Source organism: Hyposmocoma kahamanoa, unplaced genomic scaffold (assembly GCF_003589595.1).
Source record: "Hyposmocoma kahamanoa isolate Upper Pololo Valley unplaced genomic scaffold, ASM358959v1 92, whole genome shotgun sequence".
Lineage (NCBI taxonomy): Eukaryota > Metazoa > Arthropoda > Insecta > Lepidoptera > Cosmopterigidae > Hyposmocoma > Hyposmocoma kahamanoa.
This window is the reverse complement of record NW_020654748.1, coordinates 16,272,369-16,288,657: the sequence shown is the minus strand read 5'-3', so window position 1 is coordinate 16,288,657 and position 16,289 is coordinate 16,272,369. Positions and strand designations below refer to the sequence as shown.

Here is a 16,289-nt window from a genome sequence, read left to right as displayed (position 1 = left end):
AAGATATTGGTAAGTATATACAAGACTCGGAATACCTATAACGGAGTGTAGTTTAAAATATTAAACAAGTTTTAGTTTTTATTAAGGCAAACACTTTTGGTCGGTCATGTCATGACGATAAAGATAACCACTGGTTATAAAGTTGACATTTTTTAAAATGTTTTATAAAATTCTTTTAGGAACATGAAAATATTCAAACATTATTTTAAAAATGCCGTGGCAATCGCAGGCCGTATGTAATGATTCACATCACTGAGGCGGTCCAAGGTAATTGATTATGCGCTTCAAACAGACTACCATAAATGTATATAGTCTAAAGGAAAGATACCCACTGGTTATAAAGTTGATATTTTTTAAAATGTCTTATAAAACTCTTAAAAATCATGAAAATATTCAAATATTATTTTTGAAATACCGTGGCAATCGCATGTCTTATGTAATGAATCACATTACTGAGGTGGTCGAAAGGTCGAAGGTGATTGATTATGCGCTTCAGCCAGACTACCACTATATAGTCCAAAGGATTACATAATTTTTTATTACAAAGAAAGAATAAACACAAAGAAAAATTCCTTCGATCTAGTTAGACTCGAACCAGCGTCTGTATACCAAACCAGGACTACCACTCTCCCGTCTAAGCTACGGAAAGAGTCCGGCCGTTTCTATTTTTTATGACACCAAGTAACGGGAAAATATAAGTCGTTTACCTGGTGTTAAATGACACGCCTGTCCATAGCAATGCAGTGTCACTTAGGGCTTTAAATCGCAAAGACGTGAGGGGCACTACCATTCTGCCCGTCACTCAGAAATATAAAGTTGACAAGTCCCATGGGCCTGCAATTTCACCAGCGCCCTGGAACCGGAACGCACCATTACTTCTTGGCGGCACAAATAGGTATTGTGGCAGTATTTTCCTGGACGAACACTTTTACAAGGTGCTCTACTGCTACTAAAATAATTTTAGTAGACTAGTTTAACTGGGATTGTTTTTGCTATGTTTGACGAACATCTACACAGCTGTTTATAGATCATCATCTCTTTTCCAAGTTAATAAATGTTAATCATAAAGTAATATTTATGTTAATTCAACGTCCAAACGGCTTGACATTGGTATGCTATAGAAATCCGATGACGTTACTGATGATAACCATGATGAGAGGGACACTACTTCCCAAGACGAACTCTGTTACAAGGAGCTCTACTGCACTCTAATTACAAATTTGTTTTGATGTAATTGATTACGTTCATTTTTATGAAAACAGAATGCGTTTATCTATATACCTCATTAGGGAACTTCCGAAGTTTTGAACATGGAAGCCTCGCAATACAAATCAAAGATCAAAAAAACGTTAATATTATTTTTTGTCTTCACTTTTCTTATAAATCTTTGTACGTATGTGCCAATTGGATTAAGGCGAACCCTCTTCTTGTAGAATGCGTATATGGAAATATTATAAATAAATGTACAACTCATGATTATATAAAATACGCATCAATATTGATTTGATGTAAAAAAAAAAACTATTTAGTTACTTATTAAATAGACCGGATTCGGTAAATGGCTTTTCTTTTGACCGCCACTGACAAAAACTACTTTTGTTTCCTAGACGTCAAATCTAGTGATGTGACATGTTATGAATTTAAACCTTATGTTAATTCAATTCTCCTAAGTTAAATAGAAACATAACTGAACATAAAATGCTACTACGAATCCATACTTAACTAGAATATACAAATAACACTTGGTTTCATTGACGCTTTAAAGCGCTATGTCGGTCAAAAGGTTAAATTCGAAGAAATAAATAAATATTTTAGTCATGGCGGCTAAAGTCATTTTTGGTGTGCTTTTTTCTGCAGTAAAAGTAAACCAGTGGTACATGGGCTGGCTATTTTGCCCAATGTAACATCCATAAAAAGAGGGAACGCTGCCAGCAATTTGGGCACCTTGCTATAGGATTTTGTACCTTTAATTATTTAAGTCCATTATTTAAATTTTAATTTTACTTAACATCTTTATAGTTTAATAATATACTCTGATGAACTCTATCTACCGCATTAATTTCTTGCTTTATCGTAGCCGAGAAAAAAACTCGTTGTGAGACATTAAACTCACGGTTTCTCGATTCACCCTTGATCCGAGTTAGAAATGCTTATTTAAAGGTCAAAGACAAAGAAGTATATAGTTTTTTAAATGTTTATCGTTGTACTATATATGCATGGAACGAAATTCGTTGATGAAAATGGTACCTTACGTTATTTACATAGTATTCAAATTTGCACTTTATACAAACGTATAGCTTAACTTGTGGATGAATCTATCAATATTTTCGATACTTTGTGAAATCAATTTCCAAGGCCGTTGCTGACTTCTGCAACACCGCACGTTTTTTTTTATAATATCGTAAGTGACGGGCTGAAGTCGTGCACCTGGCAGTAAGCTACACGCTTGTCCATAACAGTTGCAGTACCACTCAGAGCTTTGAATCGCAAAGATCTGAGGGGCCTGTCAATGCACCCGTCACCCTGAGACATAAGTTGACAAGTCCCATGTGCCTGTAATTTCACCAATAGTATGTTTATATGAATACGATGTCCATTATATAGTATATCTGTTAATAACTCTATTTTAGTAATATTATTTAATATACACATTACTGGTACCCTTTTTACCAAATTTCTGGATCATTCATCATGTTAGTTTAATAGGATATCTGCGGACGTTGGACCGACCCACGTGATTAATTAATAATTAACAATTTCACCAAGACCCTTATACTTCTAAACCGGAACACAGTATTGCTGACATTACTGTTTGGCGGCAGAACTAGGTAAAGTGGCAGTACTACCATGGACGAACTCGTTCACATGGCGCTTTACTGTTACTAATATTGTAAGAAAGTAAAGTCGCAAGTCTTTCATATAACTGTGTAAATTTCCTTATAACAGCAATATAGGCTAATAGAAATACTTTACAATAGAAATACCTATTACGAATGTTTCAGATCGAGAGGAAGTAATTAAGGCGTGGTTTTGCCATGATGCGTATCTATTGTGCGTCTAATGGCAGGTGTGTGGGTGGCACATCAATCATAAGAAAAAATTGTTGAGATCCATTTTTGTACCTCGAAGTTTGACGCTCAAACAAATACTATAAAAGATTTGTATATAAAACTTGCAACATGAGGAAGTTACAGCGTCGGCGCTAGCCCGTGTAGCGCTCGGGTGCAATCAATACCCCGGTGTCCTCTAGTAGGCACGCGATCAAAATGGAATACATTTACATACTTTCGTACAGTGATCGGAAATTCAAATGCAAATGGTGCAATTATAAATGAAATTGGAAAGCTATAGCTCGTTTACGTCGCTTGCGTTGCGACATTCGCAGAGGCTCTCCGGGGGCTCGTGAGTAGCGCTCGGTGCCCCCCAAGACAAGAGTCTGTGGGGCGCTCACCCTGCACCATATGCAATTCCGGCAATAAATAGAATTCATTATTTATACAATTTTGAAGGGTCACGCCGTTTCAAATTATATATATATATATAAATGTATTACATGCGCATACATGTCACTTGCGCCCTGTCAACTAACGGCGGCAGTATTTATTATTATCAGTATTAATATTAACAAACATGTTTTGTTTGATTAAAAAAGCCACCCCGTAAGACGTACTAATCATTTGGCGTACCCTGGGAAGCAATTGGCGTGAACTTTAAGCCGATGGCAAATCCGTTCACCACGATATCAAACATCTTCCATAGTTCTGGGCTGTAAGTATATGCTATCGCTATGATAATAAGAAGTAGAAGAAGCAAACATGTAAAGTTGAATATGAATATAATAATAACATAATAATAAATATTATTTTTATATACATAAATATAAAAAAATTAAAAACAGGAAACAAGCTAAGTAATAAACAAAAACAAAAATATAAATTAAAAACTATGTAACAACATATTAAATTGTTTTGAATAATAAAATATCTTAATAAAGTAAATCAAAGTTTTAATAAAATAAGAAACTAATTTTATTATTACTAAAGTGGGGTCTAATTTTGGGAGATCAGAATTCTTTATCATTTAAACATTCTTCTATTATGTAATAGCATGTTTTATGAGGATGTTTACAATTGATAACTTAGTTAGATGTTGAGGTCTTTTTGGGCTTATATTTCGAGTTTTTAACCGACTTCCAAAAAGGAGGAGGTTCTCAATTCGATTGTTTTTTGTGTGTTCGTTACGCGACTACTCCGACATTTATGAACCGATTTTGATGATTCTTATTTTGTCGGAAAGAGGGTACCTCAGTATTGATCTCATTTAAATTTAACGAATATATTCCACTTCTAAGGGTGGCAAACTAGGGGATGAATCAGGTTTCCGATTTCCGGTAACCGATTCCAACAATGCACGAAAGTTTGAAGTCGGTTTTTTTAAATAAAAAAGTTATTGATAGGAAATGAAACTATTGTTCGGATTTAAATCGCGTATATTTGTTTTTTCAAAAATCCAACATTTCGGGCCCTTTACAGGTCCCATGGTCACGGTTGGCTCAACCTTGTTAATCAAGTCAAGTCAACAACTTGTCAACCATGACCATGGGACCTGTAAAGGGCCCGAAACGTTGGTTTGTTTGAAATAAACAAATATACGCGATTTAAATCCGGAAAAATAGTTTCATTTCCTATGTGTAACAATCACGAAAACCTGAGAACTCGAAAAGTTATTGATGTTACGTAATTTTGTTACTACGTATCCATATATATAATTCGATAGGAAACTGGTGAACAACATCGGCTTTTTAAATCGTACCTACAAAATATATTTGAATTTGATTAGTAATCAGGATCAAACGTTGCTATTTACCGCGATCGATTAACTATCCTCATAGACATTAATATTTCTAATTTATAAGTAATAAAACTGTTTTTTTAATTAAGCGAATGGTGTTTTCTCGCTGTATCAAGACTTAGCGAATTAAAATAAACATGATTCCGATTCCTTGTAAAATAAATTTATGCAAATAAACAAACTTAAAGATTGTGGTGATAAAGAGCAAATTCCTAGAAGTTGAAAAACAAGAATATTAACTGTGATGACCAGGAGGATGCCAGTTAATTCAGCTAAAAGTGGAAACGTTGCTAGTCTCCGGACAAGAACATCCCAGAGCGCGGCCTTCGGTGCAGTTTAACTAGAAAAAGTTAAATGTAGAAAATTTTTACTTTATTCTTTCCTTGTGTATTAACTATAATTGGAGATGAAACTGTTTTTTGTCGGATTTAAATCACTCGTTATGTATTGTTTCAAACAAACCCAAGTTTCGGTTCCTTTACAGGACCCATGGTCACGGCTGATGGAGATGATGAGATGGAAAACTCAGCAACCAGTTATGTCTAGTATTAGATTTTAACGCCTCAGTCAACCGTGACCATGTTACCCGTAAAGGGCCCGAAACGTACACTGTACACGAAGGGGAGAAGGTAACCGATTAGCAACGAGTATGTAGTTTGATTTTTCATTTCGCTGTACTTCTCTAAAGCTGGGTACTCACTAGCGGGCTGTAACCGTAACCGCATGTATGTTAGAAAAAAATAGGGTGTACGTGATTCGCGAGCTTACCGTGAGCGAAACCCGAGCGGTTCTCAGTAAGCCGACGATAATCGTTTAGCATTATTGCGTTTCGGTTTGGAAGGGTAAGGGTGCTGGTGAAATTACAGGCACAGGCTTTTCAACTTATTGCTTACTGATTTAAAGCTTTGAGTGGCTGTTATGGATAGGCGTATCACTTACCACCAGGCGCAGGACTTGTTCGTCCCGTCACTTGTATTATTAAGAAAACCTACTTATTCTAGTTTCACGCGTACACACAAGAATCGCTTTACTGCATCTTTCATGTTGCATTTACAGCTCCCACTCATGGCTTAATATATATGTCAAAATTAAGTAAGAATTTTTTATGATCGATAAATGTGATAAAAATCTGATAAAATATAGTTAAATTATGAATGTTTAGTTTCACATTCATAATTTAACTATATTTTACTAAATTTAAATTCGAACAATTTTTAATATTATTTATTTTATATCCAATACGCATGGCTGTATGCTTTTTTGAATTTACAACATTTTAGTTCGAGTTGTATTATTGGAAATAAATTATCATTGTATTTATTTCTTTGCAAATGCGATATAAAACATTGTATATTGCCGCCCTTTATACACAATATACTATAACAAAGTTCTCTATGATGTATTGACAATTGAAAGATTAGAGAACGGATTTGCATTATCCCACTTATTAATACATATACAAGCAACCATGACGTAATAAGTAAACTGAAATGAAATACTAACAATTTAACAATTATATATTTACAGGTTATATAATGTTTATATTTTTTTATTACGACAAGTTATTTACTTTTCAAGTGTTGTAGGTGCAATACCTTCTATGTGTACTAGTAGCGACAATCAAACTGTACCAAATGACATTTCGAACTATAAATGTGAATGCTATGGTAATGACGCAACGTACAACATTGTTTGACTTAGCTGCCTGATCCATTCTTTGTACATAATAAAATACACTTTTATTGCTAAGTGCAGTATGGCCGGTGGTCAAGCTTCAAAGTTCAATTATTTCTGTAGTAATTGTTAAGTATAGTGAGTAAACCACCCGTAATCTGAAAAAAAATCTTATTTATATTACATTTCAATGAAAAAATATCCGTCTCTACATGCTACAGTTTCATTCCATTCAAGAATGATTTAAAAAATTACTGAACTAAAACACAGTTTAAGCCGTAAATTTCAATGCAGTAGGCACAATTTGCAATAAAAAAATTTAATGCATCTTTGTACTTTAAACAGAATATGTTCGATGGGCCCACAGTACCTACCTACGTTGTTATCTTAATATTCCATCGTCAAATTAGTGTTGTCAAAATTTGTTTTCGATCCGCCTGCTTCGAAATACGATGTTATGATTGACAGCACAATGGCTCTTCAATCACGCCTAGCGAAATTTTACACGTGAAACATCAATGTCAATGTCTTTTCACTACCCTGCACAGGGTATTGAACTCGGCGAAACAAGCGTTTCCGAAAGTACTTGGACATGAGTAAAAATTATCCCTATGGTGCTTCTAATTTTGCTAGACAACATGATAATTAGAGTTGAGTGTAACTACGGTCAAATATTGAATCGAAAGAAATATTCAAATATTTTATTTTAAAATGTAATCTAAATTTTTTTTGACCTTATGTTATTGTAATAGTTTCGTTAAGTCATCGCCTGCCCCTGTTTCCTTAGATCTTCCCTTCTACAGTGTCTCTAACAAAATTGTCATGTTATATCAGATGCCCAACCATCTTTCACCAGTCAATGTCGTGGCGTACCAGGAATTCAAAGTTCGGGCGAATAACAGAGAAGGTTGGAGATTATTCAACCGACAAAAGCCTAGCTCTTAAATGAGAAGAAGAAATACATTTTGAATAAATGTATTACCTACAATATAACCTGTCCTAAATTTATCTATTTATCCTCTTTCTTAGTCTATTAACTGTCTTTTAATACTTCAATATGATATTGCACAGTGTAATAATGTTTCTTATGCGCAATACCTATAGAGTAATTGTGTTGTACTGTGTATTTTAATTATTTAGTTTTGTTGTCGCGATTGTTACACATAGGAAATGAAACTATTTTTCCGGATTTAAATCGCGTATATTTGTTTTTTCAATTAAATCTGGAAAAACAGTTTCATTTCCTATGTGTAACAATCGCAAAAATCTAAGAACTCGATATTTAGTTACAGTTAACTTATGTCTCAGAGTGACGGGCGCTGTGACAGGGTCCCTTAGAAAGATCTAAAGTAAGAACCTTAGATTAGACCTTAGATCTTTGTGATTTAAAGCTCTGAGTGGCACTAGAACTGCTATGAACAAGAGTGTCGCTTATTATAAGGTTTATCATTGTTCATCTCGCCACTTGGCATCATAAAAAAGGCGTGCTTCCAGATGCAGCGTTACCTCTTTTGTATACGGCAAAGTCTGGCCAACCCTTGGATCTCCCAGAAGCTCTGTTCATTTTCTGGATATGATTTAAGTTCGTACTCATTGAGTTTTAGTAATGATTAAAGCGCATTTGTTCATGTTGATTGATTTTAACACGATCGTAATTTTCTGCTTGTCATTGTCATAAACAATTATTGCTTAATTTATAATTTGGGTACAAACTCACCCTGGCAAAGAAATAATTTTTCTAACAACCCTCTTTGTAACTACTTTCGTTTTTTACCTTTAATATTTCTTTGCTTTTTTTGAGCCCGGCTTTTCAATTATGAAATTTTACTCGACTTTTTGGTTCTTTAGGACTTGAAGAAAGCTTCTAACAGAGTAGCAACACGCGGCTTCAAAAATTTACTTATTTAAGTATATATAATTTTTATGAGTGAACCTCTTAATGAATGTGACATATGGGGTGTTAATTAATTTGCATTAGTTATTCTCGTCTCATTTCACATATTGACACTTAAAATTTTTAGTATGGGGGATTCAATGATAGCGCAAAAAATGCCGATTGTGTATATTTTGGCCTAGTGGGTACATTTAGCACTTATATTGGACATGCAATTTTTCTTATTTTTTTTTTAGTTTGGGGTATTACAATAGTAATCTCATCCTTGTTTATATCTTAAGATGTGTAGCTACGGGTATGAAATATTTCTGAAACTATTAATGAAAAACTTGAACTTTTCCTTGTCCCTGTGGCTACTGCGTTACCTGAAATTATGGTTGTAACTATTGTCATAAAAAAGGTTCTCATAAAAAATACATAATAATAATAACTTTTTCCGCATATTGAAATAAAAATTGGTGCGATAAGTTTTCAAGGAAATATTTACGATTACGGAATACTATTTGAAGTTTTGCCTCCGGTGTATCAATTGCCGACAAAAGTAGATTAGAATACATGTATTTTTTTCTACAAATATTCCATAAAAATGGGTTGAACTAATATTTTTTTACGAATTCGATTTTGACTTACACACAAATTGCAGTTTCTTTTTTCAATAACAAAAACGTTAGTCAATTTTCAATTTTTATTAAAAAATTTATTAAAAATTCTTCGGGCGTAAGATGATTAAACTAACATCCTGTATGGTAGCGAACGACCTTTTTTCCTATAATCAAAGATATTTGTAACGGTTGCCAAAGCTAGCCACTGCACACCATCGAGGCATGGCCCCATACCTAAAACTCTGACGTATTTATCTTATGTGGTCTTATAATGATAATAATTAAAATTTATCAATGTTCGATCCATAGTATTAGTGACAATGTGTTTTTAGTATAAAAATATATTAATATGATTTGTTTTTATATACATTACTAAATATCCGTACAGGTAATTCAACAAATGGATAAGAAGGATAATAAAAATTGAATAATACCAGTATAACATGATTATAAAGGTTAAATGTATATTTTTCTTACATAAAACGCTTACGTAATGTATCAACTCTGTTTTATTACTTTATGTGCATTGCCGAAACAAAACTTTTGTAGAAATGTTGAGGCCACTGTAAATTAATATTTAAGATTCTTATGTAACATAAATAGAATGGATTGAACAATGGGGTGCACGGAAGGAGCCTTCCCGCATGGCGTACCATTTCTTTCCTGTACATTTAGCATAACAGTATATGCCATCGATACGATGAGAAGGAGATAATTTGAATTTTTATTATTATGTTTCATTTATTTATTTTTATCATTCATTAACTTTTTTGCACGTTCATTATTCTGTATATTTATATTTGAAATTCTCCGTTTCATTTCTTTGTACTTCTTTTTCCTGTTTATTGGGAAAATAAATCAGTTTTTTCAATACATATCTTTTTTATAAAACCAAGTGACGGGACGAACAAGTCGTGCGCCTGGTGGTCAGCGACACGCCTATTCATGACAGTTGCAGTGCCGTTGAGAGTTTTAAATCGCAAAGATCTTATGCGCACCTTGAGACGTAGGTTGACAAGTCCCAAGTGTCTGTAATTTCACCAGCGCCCTTACCCTTTTAAACTGAATTACAGTAATGCTCACATTACTACTTGGCGGCAGAAATAGGTAAGGTGGCAGTACTTCCCTACACGAAGTCTTTAATAAGGAACTCTAGTGCTACTAAAAAGTTATTATAAAATACTTAACATTGGCTGAGTATGGCGTGGAAAATGTGACAGGGCGCTGAAGATACTAGTTAGCATTTTACTTTATAAAAAGTATCTAATACACGCGTCTTCAATTCCGACTAACTTTTAGTTCCTTTATATAATTGTATTGTTGTATGTATAGTAACTAAAAACAATTGCTTAGCAACAGTCTGCCTGTCGGTCTGACCCTGAGTCAGTGGTCGATACGTCATGGCGTACGTCTTGGCTCATTCAAGAATTAACGGCACATCTTTGTCACTCACGCGCACGCTCTACTATCGAACCATTTGTTATGTAAACTAGGGCTGTCAAGAAAATTTTTGTAGTACAATCTAATATAAATTTGTAATAACATAAAAAATATATTGTTGTTTAAAACTATTTGAGTTTTAAACAACAATATATTTTTTATGTGTAGTTGTTATGAAATGTTTCAGATATTAGTTGTGTATGTCATGTCAAATGCCGTATTAATAGTTCCTTACCATTCGTATAATTTGACCGATAAAAAGTGTTAGATGTAACTGCCTCTACCTACTACCGGACTGCCACGTAAGAAATATTTGTATATAATTTGTAGTTGTCTATGCGTGTGTCCATGGCACCACGCGAACATGACACAGGGTTTCCCTAGTGCTATGTTGAGTGTGAGTGCGTTTTATTTAAAAAAATAGATATAGTACACCGTAGCAGTGTTAACACAGTTTTATTATTAAGATACACAACAGTCAGGCTATTTTGTGGCGGCAACCCTAACGTGAACTGTACAATACTCCGTAATCCACATTAATGGAGACTAGCCATCGAGACCAACCTAGATTTTTTCCTGCTTTGTCTTCCTAAAACCATTCTCAAATTCTTATTATATTTTTGTTTTAAATGGATTTCGCTTGTAATCTGTTTATGGAGAGAGAAAGTGATAAAGGAGTTCCAATAGTCCGAGTAAAATATTGTTTTGGACTAAAAATGGTTCACCATCTTAGGGTAGAAACTACCAATCAGTGGGCTATATAATATGTCGACATCGTGAACATGCGGTATAATTCACAACTAGTAGTAGTAGTTTTTTCTTTGTTTACTTGTTTGCTCTTATTATATTTCATATCCTTCCCTTTCCAAGGGATGTTCCTATCTTTTGGATTCTTCTAAATCCGAATTGAGATCCGTAGAACTATATCCATATAATATGTGTAACATGGCAATAATAAGCAATCACGTTTTTAATACCTACACTTTACGATGTATACTTTACCGGCGCCTAAAGGCTGATATAAAAATATTACGATGTTATAAACCTTTTTATTGAGTGATAAAGACATGTTAAAATGTCCTTTATTGTTAAACGCAAATGGATTTAAAGGGGTTGGTAATTTATTAGAGAAAACAGATACTTTTTTCGGTCCGAGGACAACGATACTCCGATTATTCAGCCAGCTATACAACACTAACTTAAATTTAATATTTTTTATTATCTACATTATACAGTTACTTATTTTAGTATTATTAAAGACCAAAAGAACAACTCTTTTATATCATTGGTACTATAACTATTGACCTTTATTAAATTGATGATTGAGTGTCCTCGCTATTTATGTAGAAGAATTCATAAAAAAGTATGATTATAAATGCGTAGTTATAAAACTTCAGATATGATTAGATCTAAAAAATGAAACCATTTTTAACTAAATCGTGTAAATATATTTACTTTTTTGTCAAACAAACCAACGTTTCGGGCCCTTTACAGGTCCCATGGTCACGGCTGACTGGGACTTAGCGATCGCGAAAACCTAAGAACTGGACAGTCGATACCTCCATTTTGGTCATCTCCTGTTATTTTTGTAATATTTACTAATATTACGCTCCCCGAATTTAGTGAAAAAAATGATGAAACAAAATTTAAAAAGAAACGAATTTTGTGAAAAAAAAAGAAATAAAATAAAAACAGAACAGGCGCCTTACCATGAACTCTTATTACGGTTCAGTTTAGGACCTAAAATTAATCATTGTGAGACAGACTACATGAAATCTAGTATATCACCATACCGCTTTTTTGTCGTTACGAACCTATATTGAACTGTAATAAGAGATCATGGTAAGGCTCCAGGTTCAAAAAATAAGTTGGCGTATTGTTCATTGGAGGTATCTCCATATATTATAGTTTTCTAATTTCAAAGTTATTATTCTTTAGAACAATAATAAACGTAATATAGAGTTATGATTAAAATTACTTATATCGTATTAAATCACAAAACAGAGTATGAAGTTCTAATTGAATTATATAAGTAACGAGTTGTTCGGCGATTGTTATTAATGCGGAATCGGCTTGAGTCTAAAACCTAAAACGTCTTTCTCATTCTTATTACATGAATATAAAGCTTTTTCTGATCCGCTTAATGCGATTCCATGTCGATAAATTCGGTGACTCAGTGTCGCGACCGCTACATATTGGCAGTGAAACTATTTTCTACCGACTTCGAACAAGGAGGTTCTCTATTGGAGTGTGTTTCTTTGTGTGTACGTTACACGATTACTCTGACGTTTCATTTTGTGAATCGATTTCGATGAATTTTTCGTTTCGTTGTCCTATTTAAATTTGACGACAATTTCCTACCTCTAAAGGTGGCAAATTAGGAAATAAATTCGGTTTATTAAATTTCACTTACTTTCTGTTAACAAATTGTAATAAGCATATAATAATTATGGCTGTTTACAGAAATGACAGAAAATGACCAAAAAATAAAGTTTGCCAATTACATGAATGTGCTTTTTTAAATCGTTATCGTAAGTATTCATTGGAATCAATGAAAATAAAATGTTACGGTAACGCAGAGCTGATCTGATAATAAAAATGGCAGATGAGAGGAACTCCTCAACTCCTCAACAGCATACAACAGTTACCTTTCATCTGAGTTTGAATTGTCGTTAAGCAGGCCGCGGCAACGAACACAGCGAAAGCAGATAAGTTTTGAAGTGGTTTGTTTAAAATAAAATTATATTATTTTGTCTTGAAAATCGCGTGTAATCGCTAAGTCAGCCGTTACCATGGGATCTGTAAAGGGCCTAAAACTTTGGTTTGTTTGAAAAAACAAATAAACGTAATTTAATGTTTATCGCAGTAGAGTACCTTGTGAAAGAGTTCATCCATTGTGGTACTGCCACCTTACCTATTTCTGCCGCCAAGCAGTAATGCGAGCATTACTGCGTTCTGGTTTTGAAGGGTAAGGGTGCTGGTGAAATTACAGGGACATGGGACTTGTCAACTTATGTCTCAGAGTGACTGGCGTAATAAAACTCTGAGTGGCACTGCGACTGCTATGGACAGGCGTGTCGCTTAACACCAGGCGTACGACTTGTTCGTCGTGTCACTTGGTATCATAAAAAATGTGCAAAAAGATATATAAATTTCCAATTACGTAAATATTTTTTGGTTCATCAATTTTGTGTCTCCTGTCAGTGCTAAAGGAGACGATATTATAATAAAATAAATCCGATATAAATATATGTAGGTATTATTTATCAATTAGTATTCGTTCAGTACTTAAAATTACCTACGGACTTAATTAAAATTACGTTTTGTTTATAAATAAGCGGATGAAACTGCCTATATGAAAATAAAACTATTAAACAAACCCGAAACGAATAAAGAGATCAAGATTGACAAGGTGTGGCCAGCGTATCAATGTTATTAAGAGATTTATCGAGCAGCTTCCCATATATTTAATGACGTCATCGTTTTAATTTCGTTTAGTCGGGCCGATTTTAAGAGGGCAATCAACTTGTCTTTTTGCTTGCCATTATGAGCCAATACATTTGCGAAGCTATGATTGATAGTATTTATAGATTACTTAATGATATAACTTTGAATCAGATTATTGAGTTCACTAGAAGTAATACGTAATGCTTGCCTAAGGTACGTCACAGGTATTTGTTGATTTATTATGGTATTTATTATAGTATCAAATGAAGCGGTGAATACGGCTCAGTACTTCTTCCAAGAGTTTATAGTGACAATTGCCCCTTATTTATTAATTTTGAATTTCCCCGCTGATGGGTTTGACTGCGCCACCGGAAAAACGGACGAACTGAAGATACCCGTGAAGACGTCCGTGACCGAATAACGGTTTCCATGCTAGTCTGCCACGCAGAGGTCCCAGGTTCCAGGTTCGATTCCACGGCCGGGAGAAAAATTTGCAAGGCCAACATATATTTCTCTCGTGACTTTGGGTGTAATTTGTGGTTGTAAACCGCGGTGCAGGGTTTTCTTAGTGCGGGACTATGAAAATTAAAGGCACGGATCTCGATTAAGGTGCAACTGGACTGTTCGTTCCAAGGGCGTGTTATAAGAGAGAATCCGCGCGAGTGTACGTTGAACAGGGGGGCGACCAGGATAGCGATCGCCTGAAATATATAGAAAGAGAAAGAAAGAAAACTGTTTATTGCACAAGCACAGACACGCATATAAACGAAATAATAATAAAAAATAAAAAATGTATTAAAACAATTGACATAATTATGCAGTACCTAATTCACCGCCATGCGTGTCGCGGCTGGTCGGACAATCGGGACTTACTCGGCTACATATACACATTTTTTTTTTAACACCATCATATTGATAAAAATATATATAAACTGCCTCCGTGGCCGAACGGTTACCATGCCGGACTGCCACGCAGAGGTCCCAGGTTCGATTCCCGGGCCGGGAGAAATAGTTGTATGGCCTACAATTATTTATCTCGTGAGTTTGGGTGTAATTTGTGGTTGTCTATGTGTGTGTCCATGGCACCCGCGACACAGGGTTTTCCCTAGTGCGGGGCTATGTTGAGTGTGTGCGTTATTATGCGTTATTATTATATAAATAATTTATTGAATAAACCGACTTAAAAAGGAATTACATCTATTTGCTAAGTTTTATTGAAATCGGTTAACGGAAAGTCAGTGAAATTGAACAAACCGGATTCATCCCCCAATTTGCCAACCGTAAAGGTGGAATATTTTCTTCAAATTTGAATGGAATCACTACAGAAGGACATCGACATCGGTTCACAACAGTCGGAGTAATCAAGTAATATTTACAAAAAACTGCCTCCTGTTTTGAAGTTGGTAAAATTTGGTTGGTTAAATTGTAAATTATTTTACGCGGTCGCCTACGATAATTGTCATTATAAACTCGTAGTAGAGGTACAGTGTTCCTCGCGTAGTTTTACTCCGATCTCGTAGGTCATTCACTACTCAGCTGATATTATACAATGCCGAAGATCTTTGCGGAATACTAAATAGAACAACAGGCGTCTTTGCTCTGTGATTGGTTTAATTGACGGGTTGACCGATTACCTGATTGAAATATGAGTTACTTATTCCTTTTTGGTTTTAATCCATATTAAAATGTTAAAAAGGGCACAAAAAAATTATCGGCATTTCACACCTACTTAGTTTATTTTATAAATAGATAGAAAATGTATTTTTCCATAAAATATTCACAATAGTTTACGCTTTAAGCTTCACTAAATTATATTATTTAAAAAAAAAAATTAAATGACATAAAAATGATTTCAGGTTTTTTAATCCTTTATTACATTTCAAATATTTTAAATTAGATAAAATTAAATTTAATTAAAAAAAAATATATATTTGTTTAAGGTTATTAATTAATTATACTTAAAAAATATACACAATAAAAAAATTCAAATAACGTACCAAAAAATAAATAAACGTTCCCGGCCCCATGGCACGGGAGTAGGCCGCTACGGCCTCCTGTTTTCAGAACGTTAGCTCCAACACAAATTAAGGCCGTACGACACAGGCCGCGCGAAATCCGCTTAACCCGTTCTCCGCGGTCGCCAAACTAAAATGTGCAAACTTGAAGATGCGCCTTTATATTACCTCTTATGTTAACTCGTCGAACATCGCAACTTATATTTGGCATATAGCCGTTTGTGTATGTGTGGGTATATTTCGGTAAAGCCTGCGTGTCAATGGGCGCTTGTGTGCTTGGTGACAAGTAGATTACATGCCCTGTATGTGTGTCGTGTTGCCTTATTAGGGTATATCGCGGAACTGGGATGCTGGCTGAATTTGCGT

General features: G+C 34.4%; 1 protein-coding gene across 1 annotated transcript in view; it reads right to left on the bottom strand.

The window, feature by feature from the left end:
* Positions 1-16,044, bottom strand: part of LOC113236862 (collagen alpha-1(III) chain-like) — a 57,852-nt gene extending 41,808 nt beyond the window's left edge. Inside the window, exon 1 of the mRNA XM_026473072.1 lies at positions 15,906-16,044. Coding sequence (XP_026328857.1) covers positions 15,906-15,935 — 30 coding nt within the window. The 5' untranslated portion in view covers positions 15,936-16,044. The remainder of the gene's footprint in view (positions 1-15,905) is intronic.
* Between the last annotated feature and the right edge of the window lie 245 nt (positions 16,045-16,289).